Here is a 20,366-nt window from a genome sequence, read left to right on the forward strand (position 1 = left end):
TGTGGCTTTGTGACTTTGGCAGTTTGTCTCTTATCGTGACTTTGGCAGTTACTTTGGCTTTTCGGCGGTTCAGAAGACGGCACGGCTTTGGCGCTGCCAAGGGGACACCCCTTCTGGCCCGGTACATTTGTACCCCCTGTGACCTCCTGATGGCAGCCCTGGTGACAGGTCTCACAGATGTGGGCTTGGGGAGGTACAGTTGCGAATGGCAAATTAATCAAAATATAGAGAACAAATATATAGAACATAAATTGAGAGTAAAGTGGCCGTTACAAAGCAGCCACTTATAATATTACTATTATATAACCCCAAATCTCACACAATGGAGAGAAATGTTGGAGCACTGTACCAAATTCTACTTGGTTTTTACCATGTAAGCAAAGGGGTTAACACTTTAGGACTTCTGTATTCTCAGCCTGATTCCCAGTTGTGGATTCCTGGCCACGTGGGTGGAGAGAGACCTGGCAGCCATATGTCTTTGTTGCCCCCAAGGCACACAGTTTTGGGTTCTTGAATTCAATTGACTCATTTAATCCTTTTTTTTTTTTGCTTCCGGAGGTGCTTGGAGTCTAATTTCTCACCCAAGCCCGTCCTGCGCTCATTAAGAGCTCACTCTGTTTAACCCCATTGCTGCCCAGATGTTGTACAGTGAAGAAAGCTTACCTTACAAGAGGCAAGATCTTTATCACAATTTTAAAGATTGGTGGAATTTTTGTTTTTTTCCATTTCAGGATTTGATCCCAGTATATACAGCTCTATACAACTGTTGTAAGGTTAATGTTCTCTATCTCTCTTTCTACTGACTGTGATGGGCAGCTAAAGAGCTTTGCTGTTTGATAACAGCTGGAGAGCGGTGGCACGGCACTTGGCCAGTCGAATCTCACACCTAGAGATGAAAGTGTTTCTGTCCGGGTGCAGACAACAAACAGCTGGGGGTGGTGAGAGATGGTCCCTGTGCGGCCGGCAGAGAGAGCTTTGTTGTATTTAGGGATGTAGCGAACTGCCGTTTATGTGTTCGCGAACGCCGTTCGCGAACACCGGCAAAAAATGCGAACAGTTCGCGAACAGTTCGCGAACTTCGAACATCCGAAAATCATTCGATTCGAACGATCGAAGGATTTTAATCGTTCGATCGAAGGATTTTCGTTCGAATCGAACGATCGAAGCCATTCGATCGAATGATTTCATTCAATCCAATGGCTTCGATCGTTCGATTCGAACGAAAATCCTTCGATTTTAGCGGTCGAAGGAATCGAATGGTCGAATGGTCGAACGATTTTTGACGCGAACGCCTATTGGCGAACGTCGCGCGACGTTCGCGAACATTCGGCGGACGCGAACAGTCGAAGTTCGCGCGAACTAGTTCACCGGCGAACAGTTCGCTACATCCCTAGTTGTATTGTGACTGCTCACGTAGAGGGTGGAGAGTGGGGCTGGCCGTACATGTTCCAATGCAGTCATACGTGTTCCCATGCACAATGACAGCTAGGTAGTGCTCCTCTTCATTTCCAACTGTTCCAATTCTTTGGGTTGCTGTCCCAAGCAATAAAGTGTTGGCCGTACTGTTGGCTGATCAGGTAGAGAGGCTCAGCCTGTGTATCAGGTGTTGCACCATGGATCAAATTCTTTCAAATGAAAGTCCAGTGTTGATTGTAGTATGATGAAGCCTATGATTAAGTGCCCACATGGCACGAAACATGTAAGGCTACATCATTTGAGATGTTTTTTGCTAAATAAAATATACTTTTAATCCCATCAAGCATTGGAGTGAAGTCCTGTTTGTGCCAGTCCTACTATAATCTCTAGTTACACCATGGTTGCCATATTGGCAACATGCACCACTGGACTCTTCGGTGCAACAGTATGAGCAGAAACACAAGTACCTGTGATAATTGCCTGCTTGGGAAAAAACCATCTGTGTTGCCACTGACTACATTCCATGTCACTGTAGGGCTGGCACATAGTCAGTGCCTTGAGATTCTATTCACAATTACAGTGCCATTATGCAAGGTTTGGCTCCGAGACCCTCCAAAGAGAAAACCATATATGGAATGAATTTCATAAGGATGATTGTCGGCTTTGTGTGGGAGCATAAAATACGTATTTGTCTCGGCATGTGCTAGGAAGTCGCGCTCGCAGGGGTTTTGCCGTGGCTAAAGGAGCCGTGAATCCTAAAAATCAGCATGGAATAATGCTTCTTTTCCTGGTTCTTACACATTCATTGTAGCCATTTGCTAATCAGCCGTGTAACATGTGGACTTAATTGGGGGTATGCTTTTAAGGGGATGATATAGCATTCCTACCCCCCTCCTTATCATTATAGGGGAAGTTTAACTTCAAGCTTAATTTAAGCCCCATTAAGCATTCAGTGGTGAGTGTTATCATGGGCATCATGTCTGCTGTGCATATGGCTTAATCCTTGATACAAAATCCATTCTTGGGCGCCACAGTGGGGCTTCCTGTGGAAAGCATGTCCCATAGGCATGAATGGAGTCCAGTCAGTGTGAAAGACTCAAACTTTCATAACTGGAGGATTATAGCGGCTACAGCAATCAGGCTCTTTATCTTACAGTAGACAAATGAAAGCCTCATGGCGCTCAAATAGCCTGCCTACCTCCAGTAACCAGTATATAAGGATATTAGAAGTCTGCAAGGAGGTTGATTATGAGAATGGCTGATTATACAACAGTTTGTAGAACTCTGAAGTAACTTCTAATATGGCTAATTAGATCTTGCTAAGTTACTGCTGCCTTCATGCTCTCTTAGTATTGCCTACACAATGAACATAGCAATAAAGCCGGTATTCTAAATTCAGAAGTAGAAATGTGATACGCCAGTCAAAGTTAGATATTAGTAATTTGCTTTGTTATATTAGCATGTGCCCTTTATTGCATGTATAGTAAGTTTAATTAGCCAGCTGTCTCATACCTGATTTATTTTCTCTTTTTAACCACAGCCCTGAAAAGGTCCTTTGATATGGAGGATGTGGATGACACTCCTGTGTTCTCACCAATGTCTCCTCTCGCCTCACCCTTCAGTCCCAGCCAAGCTGGCATTATCCGGACAAGCAATGGGGATAATATAATATCTCCTGGTATGCACCAACCTGTTTACCAGTCGCGTATCAGCATCAGTTCCAGCTGCAGTCCGGCTCAAAGTCCAGTTCTCAAGACCCGAATTACCAGTAGCTTGTCCTTGAACCGCGGAACCATGCAGATGGCTAGAAGCAATGGAAGCACAGGGCAAAGCCTTAATCGAGTTTCTTCCTTCCAAACACGCCTCAACCCAAGTGGGTTTTCTTCCTCTGGTCATGGCAGTGACAGCGAGAGCCTTCACAGCTCCACTTCCAGCTTGGAATGCCCACCTGCTACAAAACCTTTTCATCAGCTGCGTACACAGAAAGCACTCGATCAGCATGACTCCATGATGGCCATCAACAATACCTTGAGCCCAGTACTAAAAAAATTCTCTTCTCATGGCAGTGTTTTTCATTCAGAAGCTGAAAGACCTGGGGTTCGACTGGTACCTGTGACAAACAACAATCACAGCTCTCTCCCTTCTCTGGACCTACATATTGCTGAAGACAATGTCCCAGATCTGGTGCCATCTCCTGATGCAGGATATCCACCTTCAGAGGGATGGAGCTCTCCTACCCCAGATTATAAGAGGCCACTCTCAAGGGAAACCAAACCAATCAGTAGGGAGCCTTCATTTTCCTCTTCTTCATCCTCTTCCTCACCACCTACTGATGCTCCAATCAACTGCAGTTTGAGATGTTCACCCTCACCATCTCCAGTCTTTGGCTTATTGCAACCAGCCACTCTTCAGAAAGTTCCAGGTAGCCTTCTAGGTTCAATAGTGAAGCCTTCTAATGGATATGCTCCTGAACAGATGACAAGACCATTACCAAGGACACAACTAAGAGTTAATCTACATGGTAATTCAGGCCAAGTTCCACAAGGAACAAGGGAGAAAACAGAAGCAATTTCCAAGGGTCACTCCCAAATGCCGTCTTTTGGAAGACCTCCGGCTGAGAGAACAACGCCAACCTCTCAGAGATCACAGTTCGCTGACTCTCGGATTTTTTCACAGTCACTCCCTCAAGAAACAGATCTGAGCCAAACTGGGAAAAAAACAGAAGTATCGTCTAATAGACTCAGATCCATGATGCAGAGGGCCCACTCTTTTGGGAACTCAGATAGAGTCCCCCATCAAAATTCATATCTTCAAACCAACACAGCCAATGAGAAGGCCTTGCTTTGCATAGCTGATGGTGAACCCAATGTTCAAGATGCTGCTATACATGGAGAGATGTCATTCTCTACAAGGATGCCAGGGTATGGGTATTCAGCATCTATCTCCTGCCAGCAGGAAATAGTACAAACCCAGAGAGTCATGGAAGAATCTAGAAATGGAGTGTCTCCTCATAACTACTTCTTACAGAATGAGCATCAAAGTGTCGTGTCAGTGGAGAGACATAGGAAAGAATCTGTTCAGGAGGCTCCAGTCTCCAGAGTTGCTGAAGACTCTGGTCAAGCAAAGCTCCAAATCTCAGATTCCAGAGTAGATGGTAAGAACATGAATAACTATGATTTTCTTTGAGTCTTTGATAGTTGACGTAACAGCAATGATAACAGAAGTATCAATGGACCTTGTCATTGAGGGCAAACACAAATTGCATGATATAGCTTAATCGTTAACTCTCAACACAAGGAAAATGATATAATTCAAGGCAACAACTTTTATGCCTCATGTAACCTTTGAATTATTGTAGCCTCTTTCTCATCCATACCAGGAAATCCCCTAGTGTTCCAAATTCCGATTAAGTTGCATGAAGAACATCAAGGCTCTGACAAGGGCAAATTGTAGCAGAAAGAGGCCTGACTGGCTCCAACCATTAATTGTTTGAAAGCCACCATGTGATTTTTTACTAGGTTGAAAAAAAGCTTTGTGCCTGTTATTCGCTTACCCCCATGTTTAAGTCCCCCCACATATGAAATGCTGGAGAAAAATACTTTCCATACACATCAATAGGTATTGATAGCGGGTGGGAGTGGACGTGCCTGGTCCTGCCTGTTTAGAGAACAACACTTGGATTTTCTCCCAGGCTTTGGGAAAGGGAGCACCGAGGAAGGGAGGGTGAGGGTTCTTTTTTGCCTCTATTTCGGCTCATCTGTCGTCTCCCCTCCCCTCCACTCTTGGCACAAGAAGGCATCCCCCTACCTCAGTGTCTCCTGAGCCTGCGAGTGGGAGGAAGGCCTCGGGAGGGGAGGAGAATGGTTGGGCTACGTGCCAAGATGCTTTTAAACAGATTTGATTCTTCTTCTACCTGAAAAACAGATGTTCCCATAGAGAGAGAGTGGGGCAAAGGGGAAATTGACAGTCAGGAACCCTGCAGCACACAAGGCAGCTCAGTCATGGCACAGGTTTCCTTACTTACAGGTTTCCTTACTTACAGGTTTCCTTACTTACAGTTTTCCTTACTTACAGTTTTCCTTACTTACAGTTATCCTTACAGGTTTCCTTATTAACAGGTTTCCTTATTTACAGGTATCCTTACTTACAGGTTTCCTTACTTACAGTTATCCTTACTTACAGGTTTCCTTACTTACAGGTTTCCTTACTTACAGGTTTCCTTACTTACAGTTATCCTTACTTACAGGTTTCTTTACTTACAGTTATCCTTACTTACAGGTTTCTTTACTTAAAGGTATCCTTACTTACAGGTATCCTTACTTACAGTTATCCTTACTTACAGGTTTCTTTACTTACAGGTATCCTTACTTACAGGTTTCTTTACTTATAGGTTTCCTTACTTACAGATATCTTTACTTACAGGTTTCTTTACTTACAGGTATCCTTACTTACAGGTTTCCTTTCTTACAGGTTTCCTTACTTACAGGTATCCTTACTTACAGGTTTCTTTACTTATAGGTTTCCTTACTTACAGGTATCTTTACTTACAGGATTCCTTACTTACAGTTATCCTTACTTACAGGTTTCTTTACTTACTTGGCCCCAGTTTGTAGGGATGAGTCTCACATTGAGGCAGTTGTTGCACATTAAAGTGAATCACAGTCAATACTAACACGTGTTTAGCTGAATACACTGCTTGAATAATGTAAACACGGGGCAAATACATAAAGGGCTAGGGGAATAGCCAGGTAGACTCAGTGCTGGGGAAAATGACTTACACCTTGTTGGGTTGACATACATTTGGAGGCAATTATATACTGCATGTGGGGCTGACAAATAGTCGGAGGCAATTACATACTGCTTGTGGGGTAGACATACTGCTAGAGGGAATCATTTGTGGGGTTAACACAGTTTTAGGGGCAATTAGTTCTTGTGGGGCAGACTTACGGGTGGGGGTAATAACTCATTGGATGTGGGGCTGATATACTGCTGAAGGCAATTAGTTCTTGTGGGGCAGACATATTGCTGGAGGCAATTAGGTATTGCTTTTGGGCCTGACATACTAGAGGCAATTACTTACTGCTTGTGGGGTTGACATAATGTTGGAGGCAATGCCTCAATGCTTGGAGAGACATACCACTGCAGGGAATAACTGAATATGATTAATTTATAATCATAAATAATTGGTTAATTTATTAAGGGCAAGATTATTGGGCTACAACATGGCAGCTGTTAGATCCGTATATATGGGCCTGCGCTCTGGGCCTCTGAGCTATTGCTCTTTTTCATAATCTGCCTCTATGGGGTTGCATCCTGACTGTTTATTATTTTTGGGGGACACGTGTGATTATTTGAGTGAAAGCCTCGCAGCTGTAGCAACAAGTCTGTCACTGATTATACACTGCTCATCACTGGCCAAGGTATTATTTCTGGGGGAGAGAAATACTCAATTCTCTTTGAGCATTAAACCTTTTCAAAACGCCACCCATGACCCTCTGATCCCACTATCCCTAGTGGGAATAAACATCTATTTTAGCATCCCTCAAGTGAGACTTACAGGGGAATGTAATAAAAGTCGCAAAGAGCAAAATAATTCGCACCAATAAGACTAAAAATCCACAACTCGCAATGTAATATTGTTCCTTAAACTGTTATTGCATTGCGAATTTTAATTGCGCATTGCGAATTTTAATTGCGCACTCATAAGAAGTGCTTGAAGGTGTCGTAATCTTCTGGAGCAAACATAACGACTTTTTCAGTAAGAAGTTTTATTACATTGACTGCGCATTGGCGCAAACTATAAAATTCGCAAACGGTCTTTCACTGTCGGAAGTGGTCGCTAAACAGTTTCCGGGCTCGCAAAAGCTATATTAAATTCGCACAAAGCAAAATTTGTTCGCGCAAAGGCATAACTTTTCGCATTGCGAATAGTTTTTCTGTTAGCGATTTTTATTACATTCCCCCGTTTATACTTACAGCACAGATATTCCCTCTAAGTTTGCTCATAGTCTGTACAGAGAGATCCCATAAAACTATGGCAGCATAGGTATTCCCCTGTACTAAGCACAATTCAGCAGGAACAGCCCCCTAAGTTTGCTCATAGTCTGTACAGAGAGATCCCATAAAACTATGGCAGCATAGGTATTCCCCTGTACTAAGCACAATTCAACAGGAACAGCCCCCTAAGTTTGCTCATAGTCTGTACAGAGAGATCCCATAAAACTATGGCAGCATAGGTATTCCCCTGTACTAAGCACAATTCAACAGGAACAGCCCCTAAGTTTGCTCATAGTCTGTACAGAGAGATACCATAAAACTATGGCAGCATAGGTATTCCCCTGTACTAAGCACAATTCAGCAGGAACAGCCCCCTAAGTTTGCTCATAGTCTGTACAGAGAGATCCCATAAAACTATGGCAGCATAGGTATTCCCCTGTACTAAGCACAATTCAGCAGGAACAGCCCCCTAAGTTTGCTCATAGTCTGTACAGAGAGATCCCATAAAACTATGGCAGCATAGGTATTCCCCTGTACTAAGCACAATTCAGCAGGAACAGCCCCCTAAGTTTGCACATAGTCTGTACAGAAAGATCCCATAAAACTATGGCAGCATAGGTATTCCCCTGTACTAAGCACAATTCAGCAGGAACAGCCCCCTAAGTTTGCTCATAGTCTGTACAGAGAGATCCCATAAAACTATGGCAGCATAGGTATTCCCCTGTACTAAGCACAATTCAGCAGGAACAGCCCCCTAAGTTTGCTCATAGTCTGTACAGAGAGATCCCATTAAACTATGGCAGCATAGGTATTCCCCTGTACTAAGCACAATTCAGCAGGAACATCCCCTAAATTTGCTCATAGTCTGTACAGAGATACAATAAAACTATGACAGCATAGGTATTCCCCTGTACTAAGCACAATTCAGCAGGAACAGTCCCCTAAGTTTGCTCATAGTCTGTACAGAGCGATCCCATAAAACCATGGCAGTATAGGTATTCCCCTGTACTAAGCACAATTCAGCAGGAACAGCCCCTAAGTTTGCTCATAGTCTGTACAGAGAGATCACATAAAACTATGGCAGCATAGGTATTCCCCTGTACTAAGCACAATTCAGCAGGAACAGCCCCCTAATTTTGTTCATAGTCCGTACAGAGAGAAACCATAACACTATGTCTTCCAACTCCGAGAATTCAGTGTAAGCCAGCACCTTTATTGTTTAATATAAGGCAAAGAGACAGCTCTGGTTATATAGAGCCTGGTCAAGGGGGATCAGAAAGTGAGAGGCAGCTTTGCTGGGGCAGAGGGATTTATTATGGGTGCGCACCCACAGAGTAACACTGTGTAAATGGAAGAAAGGGGAAGGTGAGGGGTGAGTGACAGATTTACGTACTCCGAAGGAATGTTATAAAAGGGAAGTATGTAGGACTCCTCATCTCCACCGCTGCCAGTTGAAAAACATTATGAGTAGTGATGGGCGAATTTATTTGCCAGGCACGAATTTGCGGCGAATTTGGTGCCATTTCGCAAATTTTTCGGCGAAGCGAAAAGCCCATCACTAATTATGAGAGATTCCACCTTTAGTAATTATCTTTGTACCTATATATATAGGATGTTGGCATCCCCTGACATGCCCTTTACATTACAGCACAAATTTGACAATGCAAATAATAAGGTACAAGAATCGGATTCATATCCAGAAACCCGTTATCCAGAAAGCTCAGAATCACAGAAAGGCTGTTTTCCATAGACTCCATTTTATCCAAATGATCCATTTTTTTTCAAACGATTTCCTTTTTCCTCTGTAATAATAAAACAGTCGCTTGTACTTGATCCCAACTAAGATATAATTAACCCTTATTGGAAGCAACACCAGCCGATTGGGTTTATTTCATGTTGTTCCTGAACTCTAGCTGCAGGTAATGCTGGGAGTTGTAGTACAGCTGCAGGGTGGGAATTGCACTCTCCCCTATTATTCCTGTGTGTGTTTACACTCCCAGAGCCCCCAATCTGTTCCCTTTTGTAAGGAGATAAACACAATGGTTGCCAAAGAAAACAGGATTTGAATTAAATTTCCAACTGGCGTTTTTTTCCCCACTGACCCCAAGCTCAAATGCAGCTGCTGCGCACATCATTGGTCCCGGCCCGTCCCGCCATTTGGGGCATGTCTGTCTCTAGCAAACAAACTGTCAGCAAAACAAGTGTCATTCGCTTTATCCTATGGCCTTTATTACTGCCATACCTCCCAACTGTCCCTTTTTCGGAGGGACAGTCCCTCTTTTGACAGCTCAACCCGCAGTCCCTCATTTGTACTGGAAAGTCCCTCTTTTCTCTGTACTGAACAGCCAGAAAAAGAAACAAAGTTTCTCACTTAATTGGCTTTAAGCAGAGAGCACAGAACAGCTAACAGGTGCAAATAAGATACTTTGTAACAATTTTGAGACACAAAAACACAGTTTAGATAAGGAGAAATATTTTCAAACTTTCATAACCTGCCAAATTATGTAAAACAAATATGGTAATTAGGGGGTGTGGCCACAGAAAGGGTGTGGTCAAAAAAATTGCTGCGCTACGTGCGGGTAAACATTCTTTGGCCCTCTTTTTACTTCCAAAATGTTGGGAGGTATGTTACTGCCCAAAGCCAATGTTATAGCAAGGAAGCCCACATTTAATCATTCATCTTCTCATTATTAAGGGTAGAGTCAGCCTCCTGTAATGGGACTTTTAGATGCTTTTATCACGGGATTCCAGGAAATAACGTGACATTTACAGGCCTGTTGCCCAGCAGGGATCCCAGAAATTATATATATATATAATATATATGCACCAAAAGTAAATTATTAATCAGCTCATAAAGGTCAGAGCACAATTGTGTATGTGATGGTTTGTTCTGTATCTTTACCCACCGCACTCCCATGTTATAGGCGGGTTAAACAACTCCAGGCCCTCCTCTGACAATTGTGTAGAACTGGCAGTTGCACTTGCAGTAACAGTCTTGACTGTAGTCTTTATTTTAGTCAGAAATGGGCAGTGGATATTCTTATCCTTATTTTGGTTAAGGTTAAAACGATGACTTAATTGGTGAGAGTTTTTTTTCAAACTCTTTTAAATTCTTCTTTCTTTTATAACTTTCCCTGTTGCAGGATGATTAGTTTGGTACCACACTGCCACCTTGTGGTGAGGGAGACCCCTAGCAGTTCCATTAGTCAGGGTGAAGGACGGGGGTCCCTTGCTGTGAGTATGAGCAGCGGCTCAGCGTGGGTCCTGCGTGGATCCTGCTCCCGGCATTTGTTCCAGTACATCAGCACCAGGAGGGCTGCATTTTTTTTTTACAATCTATGGAAAGGACTGGAGATCAGCCAAGGACAGAGCTGAAACATGGAAAATGATTTCACTGCTTTTGGGAATAGGGCCAAAGTAAGGAAACAGCTGTTGCCTAAACATCTGCAACTGAGCAAGGGGCTTGTCCAAAATAGGGAGCGACAACTCATCAGGGGCCCCCAGTGATATAAGGCCCATTATTGCTCTGCACTTTCTCACCTTTATAGAACATGTGATATACCATGTGCACTTATTCACTGGAACATTTTTCTTGCACTCGCCCCATACTGTAAGTTACACTGTAACAAGGGGAAGGTATTTTCCTTGCACTCGTTCCTTCCTGCTGGGCATTACTGTAAGTTACACTGTAACAAGGGGAAGGTATTTTCCTTGCACTCGTTCCTTCCTGCTGGGCACTAGTGTAAGCGACAGTATAGCAAAGGGAACATGAGGAATGCTGGGACAATATAGAGAATATAAGGAAGAGTGCAGAAATAGAGACGTTGCAGCGATGGAATATTTCTACTATATGTGTATTTAGAAGGGGAGAATGAGGCAGTCACATGGGGGGTTACCAGCACTACAATCAGGAAGGTACATAGTGTTATATTCTCACTCACTGGCCTCATCCCAATTCAGACTCCAAAACCCCCATCTACATCACCCACACACTTCCCAAAGCCCAAGTACATTCATTTCCCAGGATTTGGGCCTGATAGTGACTCCAGGCTGTTTGTGCAGAATAAAATATAAACACACACTCAGAGAGAATGTCCAGGTGGGAATTGGAAAGGCAGAGAGAAAATGATGAGTTGTAAGTAAAAGCAATGGCCAGACAAAGCCAATAATACACAGACTTGGTTTCAATCCCTTAATCCCAGGTCTGGTCTCTGTGTTCCTTGTCATGATGTTATTCTAAAGATGTTAAACCTCCATGTTCTGCATTATTTCTGTAGGGGGCAGCTCTTGACTGCAGGGTTCCCCAGTGGTTGACTGCAGGGTTCCCCAATGACCAGCTGACTGCAGGGTTCCCCTATGAGCTTCTTACTGCAGGGTTCCCCAATGACCACCTGACTGTGGGGTTCTCCAGTGATTGGCTGACTGCAGGGTTCCCCAATGACCAGCTGACTGCAGGGTTCCCCTATGAGTTTCTAACTGCAGGGTTCCCCAATGACCGACTGACTGCAGGGTTCTCCAGTGATTGGCTGACTGCAGGGTTCCCCAGTGACCAGCTTAATGCAGGGTTCCCAATGACCAGTTGACTGCAGGGTTCCCCAGTGATCGGCTGACTGCAGGGTTCCCCATACCAAGTGATCAGCTGACTGCAGGGTTCCCTAATGACCAGCTGACTGCAGGGTTCCCCAGTGATCAGTTGACTGCAGGGTTCCCCAATGACCAGCTGACTGCAGGGTTCTCCAGTGATTGGCTGACTGCAGGGTTCCCCAATGACCAGCCGAATGCAGGGTTCCCCGATGAGTTTCTAACTGCAGGATTCCCCAATGACAAGCTGACTGCAGGGTTCTCCAGTGATCGACTGACTGCAGGGTTCTCAGTGATTGGCTCACTGCAGGGTTCCCCAATAGCCAGCTAAATACAGGGTTCCCAATGACCAGCTGACTGCAAGGTTCCCCAATGACCAGTTTACTGCAGGGTTCTCCAATGATCAACTGACTGCAGGCTTCCCCTATGAGCTTCTAACTGCAGGGTTCTCCAGTGATCGGCTGACTGGAGTGTCCCCCAGTGATCGACTGATTGTTTGATCTTTAACTATTTATACTATTTATACATCAGGATTGTCCAACCTGTGTCTCTCCAGCTCTTTTTTGTTTTAGGGGGCCACAGGTTTAATTATTTAAATTATTTCCATTGTATGGGGCTACAGCCTCCCTACTGCATTCAGTGTCCTCAGGGTCACGGTCCAATCAGTAACTTGCTGTCCCATTAGCCACTGACTTTTCAATCAGTAATTGGCCGACTATCTTATGAATAGTTGTATGCCTGATCACTAATTGGCTGTCCCCGTTAAAGCAGCTGTCTTTGCTGTCGGGTTTAGTCATTTTGGCTCAGGTCTCTGCGTTTTTAAGTCCAAGTACAAGGCGTGCGGTTTGTACAGAATCCCTAATGTGCTTATTAGAGATTTGATAAGGGATAAAAAGAGACTCAGATCTTGATAAAAAAAAAGCAGCAACAAGCAAAAGAAAAACTCTATAGTCGAAAAAGCAAAACAAAGAAAGGCTCAAAGAAAAGTACACATTTTTGTGTGTGTGTGAATGTGCAACATACAATACACAGAGAGCAGTCGCCTATAAATCTAGTACTGAGTATAAAATGATGCAGTTGTGTAATGGGAGGAGTAAAGCTTTTACTGCTATTTTGGCATAACCCTTAAAGCATTTGTTCTCCTTTAAGTTAACATTTAGTATGAGTACAGAGTGATATTCTGAGACAATTTACAATGGTTTTTTATTATTTGTGGTTTTTGAGTTAATTAGCTTTTTATTCAGCAGCTCCCAGTTAGCAATTGCAGCCATCTGGTTGCTAGAGTCCAGATTACCCTAGTAACCATGCTCTGATTTGAATAAGAGACTGGAATATGAATTGGAGAGGCCTGAATAAAACAATGAGTAATAAAACTTAGCGATAACTTTCCATGTTTAGTTTGAAAGAGAATTTGTCTTTTTTTTTAAATGGGGTCAGTGACCCCTATTTGAAAAGCGGAGAGTCTGAAAAAAAAAATGAAGGTCACTTGAAAAGTTGCATAGTTATAGAGCCATTCTATAACTTACTAAAAGTCAATGTAAAGGTGAACTAGCCCTTTAAAGTGAAAGCTGTGTAGGTACATGGCCAATCTTGCCCATAGTGATGAGTGAATAGGGTTATACACAAAGCTTTATTATGCCCAGAATGGCAAATAAAGGGGATTGTGAAAGAGAATAAAATTCTGTGTTTGCAGATTCTCCCATGAACCCCCAGACTTGGATGGATTCTATTCTCAGGCTAGGTTTTGTCACTAGTACCCTGGCCTTAAGGACAGAACCACCTGATGGCAGTAAGAGCAGTTAGTTCATAGTTATTCTGTGAAGCAATATCTCTATGTTCTCTCACTGGTATCTTCATTTTAACAGGTTTATTTAAACACTGTGATTCTTTTGTTCTGGGTTCTGACTCTTTGCGAGTTCAGAATCCACGGAGCTCGTGTCAAACTTTCACCTCAAGTGGTTGTCAGTAACTGAATCTCCCCCAAAAATAATATACAAAGATTTGTGGTCAGGTGGTTTAGCCCATGAACAGCAATAGTAGTGCCATCAGGCTTCTAATTGGTCATTTATTAGTTGACTCATCTGTTGTTGGGATTATATTGTGATATCATCCGATCTAATGTTGCCACCTTTTGCCTGACTCCGGGGAGGGGGCGGGGACATGATGTAACAAGAGCCGAGCTGTAACACGTCAGGGGCGGGCCGTGATGTCAGGGGCGGGGCTATGACTTGACGATTGGCCAATCGCCACGACAATCATAGGGAATCCTGCCCGGTTCTCCAAATTAGGAAAAGCAGGCCGGATTTCCCTATGATCAATCATCAAGTCATAGCTTCAAAAAATGGGGTCAGGACAGGTGGCAACCCTAATCTGATCACTTAACCTGAAGCCTGTCTTTGGCTGCCAGTTAGGTTGCTAAGGTCTGTTACCCAGGAGCAACTAGGATTAGGTTGTTACTTTCCATGATTGAAACTGCTGCTGGGTTACTATTGGCTCCAACAATGGGTGGATAGTTGCCCCAGTTGTGTATATTCAGAAGGAGGCGGTGGAGGGGGGTTTGTAAGGGATTCTGTCTGTCTGTGCTGCCTCTGGCCTGATGAAGAGCAAAATGTTTTTGTGAATGGAGAGAAGGGGGGTCAGAGGCCAAGAAGGGTGTGTATGGGAGGGGGCTGCTTCCTGGAACAACTGAATGGGTGTGAGAGGGATAAGGACACAAGTAAACACAGAATGAAAGAGGGGTGATAACTAAAGGGAATGAGAAGGTCTGGCTAAAGCTGGCCATAGTTGCAAAGATTTGATTGTATGAATAGTGATGAGCGAATTTATTTGCCAGGCGCTAATTCGCGGCGAATTTGCGCGATTCGCCGCCAGCGAATAAATTCACGATACGCCCGCATTTTTCAAAAAAACAGCGTCAAAAACGAGACGCTGGCGCCGTTTCGTGAATTTTTCGTCCTTTCACGAATTTCGCGTGAAATTCCCAAATTTTTCGGCGAACCGAAACGGCGCAAATTCGCCCATCACTATGTATGAATCCTCAATTCGTATGATTTTTGGACCGTGTGTGGTTGCTAGGGGAATTTGTACCCTAGCAAACAGATGGCTAAAATTGCAAAGTGTAGAGCTGCTGAATAAAAAGCTAAATAACTCAAAAACCACAGTTAATAAAAAATGAAAACCAATTGCAAATTATCTCAGAAAATCACTCTCTGCATCAGTGATCCCCAACCAGTGGCACGTGAGTAACATGTTGCTCTCCGACCCCTTGGATGTTGCTCCCAGTGGCCTCAAAGCAGGTGATTATTTTTGAATTCCAGGCTTGGAGGCAAGTTTTGGTTGTATAAAAACCAGCTGTACTGTCAAACAGAACCTCCTGTAGTCTGCCAGTCCACATAGGGGCTACCAATAGGCAATCACGGACCCCCAGGAACTCTTGCATTCTTGCGTTGCTCTACACCTTTTTTTACATTTGAATATGGATCAGGGGTAAAGAAGGTTGGGGATCCCTGCTGTACATCATACAGGTATGGGACCCATTATCCAGAATGCTCGGGACCTGGGGTTTTCCAGATAAGGGATCTTTCCGTAATTTAGATCTCTGTGCCTTAAATGTACTAGAAAATCATGTAAACATTAAATCAACCCAATAGGCTGGTTTTGCTTCCAATAAGGGTTAATTATATCTTAGTTGGGATCAAGTACAAGCTACTGTTTTATTATTACACAGAAAAAGGAAATCTTTTAAAACATTTTAATTATTTAATTATAATGGTGCCTATGGGAGACAGCCATCCTGTAATTCGGAACTTTCTGGATAACGGATTACATACCTCTGTACTAAAAGTCAACTCAAAGATGAACAACCCCTTTAAATGCCCTTTTTATGACTTGATGATATTCTGGGTAGGTCCCAGCTAGAATGTTCTGTGGTTTAGAACGCCTGGATAAAATATCAGGGTCAGGGTGACAGGACCCTTCTTTTGTTACAGGGAGGCTGTGTTTGCTCAAGCTTGTGGGAACAGGGGCTGAAATGTGTTTTAAACAGAAAAAAAGCTGCCCTTCGTCTTCCCACCTCCTCTTCCTCCCCAGAATTACAGACGTGTATATTTTCTATGACAGGATATTATAAACATTGCTGTCATCTGAAATAGCGAAGAAATACATCGCCTGACATTTCCATCTATAGCTTCACTTGTGGTGGAACTTATAACCAAACCCGCTGGGTAACCAATAGGAAGGCATTTCTGCTTTTGTCATAGGGGCAATAGTGCACATTCTGGGTGTCTCCCCTGTCACATTAGCCCTAGACAAAGCAGCCAATCAGGTGAAAGTCCATTTCCCAGATGTGGGATATTTAAAGGATAAGTAAACCTTTAAAATAATTGCATGTAAAATTGATTAGGTTGCTATTCTAAGAAATATTGCAATGTACATTCATTATTTATTTTGTTTTTATTGCAAGATATTAAGGGATACATGCACTGTTAATATGAATGAATGTTGTTAAACAATTGTTGAAAACAATTAGAAACCTTTCTCAAACCTTTCCTAAGCAGAAGAACATCAGAGCAGTCTCTTTCTTTCTCCTGACAACTTCCTTGACTACTTGGTGGTCAGACTGGTCAGAAACTGACCAGCAGGTGGCGCTGTTGACTTGACTGTTGTAACAATAAATTCATATTGACAGTACATGTATGCCTTAATATCTTGGAATAAAATAAATAAATAATGAATCTAAATGACAAAAGTGCTTAGAATAGCCCCCTCATCAATTTTACATGCAGTTACTTTAAAGGTTTACTTATCCTTTAACAGGCTTTGTATTTGCTGGAGCCCAGGCTGGAGAGCCCAATAACAGGTGTTGTTGTGCAACTGTGCAAACAGGGAGTGGCATTAAGCTGGCCATAGACGCAACGATCCGATCGTACGAATCGTGGATGCGTACGATTTTCTGACCGTGTGTGGAGAGTCCTCACATTTTTCGTCCGGCGGAGATCAGTCGTTTGGTCGATCGGACAGGTTAGAAAATTTCTGCCGCCTGCCGACAATATCTCTGCGTCTATTGCCGATCTTACGATTTCCAGTGGGAAACTGTCACTAGCTTTGTCAGACATAACTATCGTACTATGGTGCTGTCAGAGGTAGAACATCAGCTGATCTGTTTTTTTACTACTACTATTTGACCAGAATGGTAAGACTTTGAGCTGAATGGTTAGTGAAGAGTCGGGAGATGGGAAAGTACGATCGTACGTTGATTCGTATGATCGGATCTTTGCGTCTATGGCCAACTTTAGAGAAGTGATTGGGAGTTGATGCATCTGGCTGTGTATCCATTAATTCTTTATGTAACGGTTTTGTACTTGGCGTGCTGAGTGAATACAAAATGCACTACAGTGATCTCCCTATGCTACACAACAGTGATATAGTACTGGGTTCCCATTGGTGCCTTCTCCTGCATCTGTAATTAGGTGTGGGCTGCCTAGCTTGGGGGGATTCTATGGAAGTTGAGTTTCTCACAGAACAAGAATTTGCAGTCTGTCTAGCACAGGGGTCCCCAACCTTTTTTTTCTCATGAGCCACAATCAGTTATAAAAAGAGTAGGTGAGTAACACAAGCATGAAAAAAGGTTTCTGCCAAATACTGGCTGCAATTGGCTTTATGCTGGCCCCTATGTGGACTGGCAGTCTAAATGAGTCTCTGTTTGGCAGTACAACTGATTTTTATTCAACCAAAACTTGCCTTCAAAGCCTGGAATTCAAAAATAAACACCTGCTGTGAGGCCACTGGGAGCAACATCCAAGGGGTTGGGGGGGCAACAAGATGCTGACGAGCCACTGGATGGGGATCACTGGTTTAGCTTGTCCATCATTCTCCATGTCTCCGTTAAAATGAATGGTGCTGCTAGTCTCCTAAAAGACTGGGAGCATTTTGTAAGCATCATACAAGGCCAAAAGGGTTGTTCATTGACTAAACTAAAGCATTGGAAAGTTGCATTGATACCATAGCTTGAGTTACCTATTCTCACCTGCAGGTGTCACTATGATCACAGTTATCTCAAGGGATCATCAAACATGGAAATATAAAATAACAGTCACCTCTGCTATTGCCTCACTGCAGCAATCTGTTGTGTTGGGCCACAAGTGTGACTTTCTTCCCAACCATTTAATGAGTAGAAATGCTAAACTTTCCTTGCGCTTTCCTTTCCCCATGTTGTCTTATCCAGATACAGATTTTCTAAGAGGAGCCCCCCCTCCAGGTTGAAGTGTTGATTTGTACTTTAAAGCAGTGTATTCAGGATAAGTGGTTTGTCCTATGGGTCTGTGAAGGAAATTAACCTATGATTAAGTGATAATGAAACATGAAACGCGTAAGGCTATCTCCATTAGTATCTAATAAACCTTTTGAATTTTTACATGTCTGTTGAGAAGACTCAACTCATTGAGTGCAACAATATGGGTTTGATCCGCTCCCCTAGCTGAAGGCTTAGAGCAGTGCACCTGGGCCTCTTCTGTACTTTGGTGAGTTTAGTAAATTTAATATGGGATCCTGATCATTTCTATCTGTGGGGAAAATGCTAAAGTTTTGGAACATGGTAAGGGGTTGCGCTGAGCAGCTCCTACTTGTGTCAACAAAGAATCGTAGTTTAGACTTCATGGTAGAACCTTGTTCCAGGCCAACACCCATAACATCACTCGAGTAGGAGCTTTGACATTTGCAAAGTTTGATCTGTATTTGACGTTCTGCTTGCACCTTTGCTCCATGTTTGCCATGCTGTGGTTTCCAGGATGCTACAACCTGTTTGACATGTGCAAGGACCCATGTGCATCACAAAAGTGCTACATCTTCTTCTGATCAACATCTGCTGAGCAAACTAAACAGTCGCTCATGCACAACCTACACACCCAGTCAGTTCTCTCTCCGAGTATAATAGGCTTTCCCATGTAGAAAGGTAATTATCACAAATAATGCCTAATGTTCCTGATAAAGTTCTGTAAATCCACGAACACCCCAAAGAGACACACGTGGAGATTCGGGGAGATTTAGTCGCCCGGTGACAAATTGCCTCTTCTTCGGGCGACTAATCTCCCTGAAATTGCCTTCCCGCCAGCTAGAATATAAATCGCCGGCGGGATTGCAGTCGGATTGCTTTGTTTTCTGAAGTCGCTCAAAGTTTTCTCTTAGAACCCCCAAGGAATTGCAATTAAGGGAAACCTTAGGATCCAGCAGGGATGTCTCAATCTAGAGGGGAGATTTCTGTAAAGGTGACCAACCAGAGGTCGCCAAATAAGAAAATCTTGTCCCTATTTATACTTTGAGTGGGCAATATCGGGCTGATGCGATCGCTGAGCCCTAGGGGAACAACACGGGGAGTGCAGGGGGTCAGAGCAAGGACTGCATCAACGAACCAACAAAATCCTTGATCCAACTGGATTTTTAAACCTGCCCAGTTGAGTGGGCAATACCAGGCTAATGCAATCGTTGGGCCCTAGGGGAACAACAGGGGGAGTGTAGGGGGTCAGAGCAAGGACTCCATCAATGAGCAGACTCAGTCCTCGATCCAAATGGATTTTTAAACCTGCCCAGTAGGGATGTAGCGAACTGTTCGCCGGCGAACTAGTTCGCGCGAACTTCGACTGTTCGCGTCCGCCGAATGTTCGCGAACGTCGCGCGACGTTCGCCAACAGGCGTTCGCGTCAAAAATCGTTCGACCATTCGACCATTCGATCGCTAAATCGAAGGATTTTCGTTCGAATCGAACGATCGAAGCCATTGGATTGAATGAAATCATTCGATCGAATAGCTTCGATCGTTCGATTCGAACGAAAATCGTTCGATCGAATGATTAAAATCCTTCGATCGTTCGAATCGAACGATTTTCGGATGTTCGAAGTTCGCGAACAGTTCGCGAACTGTTCGCATTTTTTGCCGGTGTTCGCGAACGGCGTTCGCGAACACATAAACGGCAGTTCGCTACATCCCTACTGCCCAGTTGACATCTGCCCAGTTTTTGGCCAGATATCAATCAGGGAAATCAGTCAGAGGGCCCCATACAACGGCCTATTAACTGCCAACTTCATCTGTTGGCAGCTTTTATGGGACAGTGAATGGAAAGTGTGGAACCTTGATGTAAGATTATTCAAAAGGGAAGTTCTCTAATCTTCAGGAGACATGTTCCTATGAAAGAGGGCGAATTAGATATCTACTTAGCGATGCGAGTTTGCTCTTCAGAGATGGAAAGATTCAATGAGAAGTCAACAATGTCACAATGGGAATGTAGATCTTCTCAGAACCTGAAAATGAGCCCAGTCTTTTCATGGTAGACACCTCCCATTATACCAGCAGTTCTTGAACACCAAGTAGTCTAATATTGC

General features: G+C 43.5%; 1 protein-coding gene across 3 annotated transcripts in view; it reads left to right on the top strand.

The window, feature by feature from the left end:
* The window catches only part of septin12.S (septin 12 S homeolog), an 84,894-nt gene that overhangs the window by 48,418 nt on the left and 16,110 nt on the right, over positions 1-20,366 (top strand). For 2 of the 3 annotated variants that reach the window (XM_018237202.2, XM_018237203.2), the window contains exon 2: positions 2,957-4,570. The exons of the other annotated variant lie outside the window; for it this stretch is intronic. In XM_018237202.2, the coding sequence (XP_018092691.1) occupies positions 2,957-4,570 (1,614 nt within the window). The remainder of the gene's footprint in view (positions 1-2,956; positions 4,571-20,366) is intronic. 3 annotated transcript variants of the gene reach the window in all.

This window comes from Xenopus laevis, chromosome 9_10S, assembly GCF_017654675.1.
Source record: "Xenopus laevis strain J_2021 chromosome 9_10S, Xenopus_laevis_v10.1, whole genome shotgun sequence".
NCBI classification, from domain to species: domain Eukaryota; kingdom Metazoa; phylum Chordata; class Amphibia; order Anura; family Pipidae; genus Xenopus; species Xenopus laevis.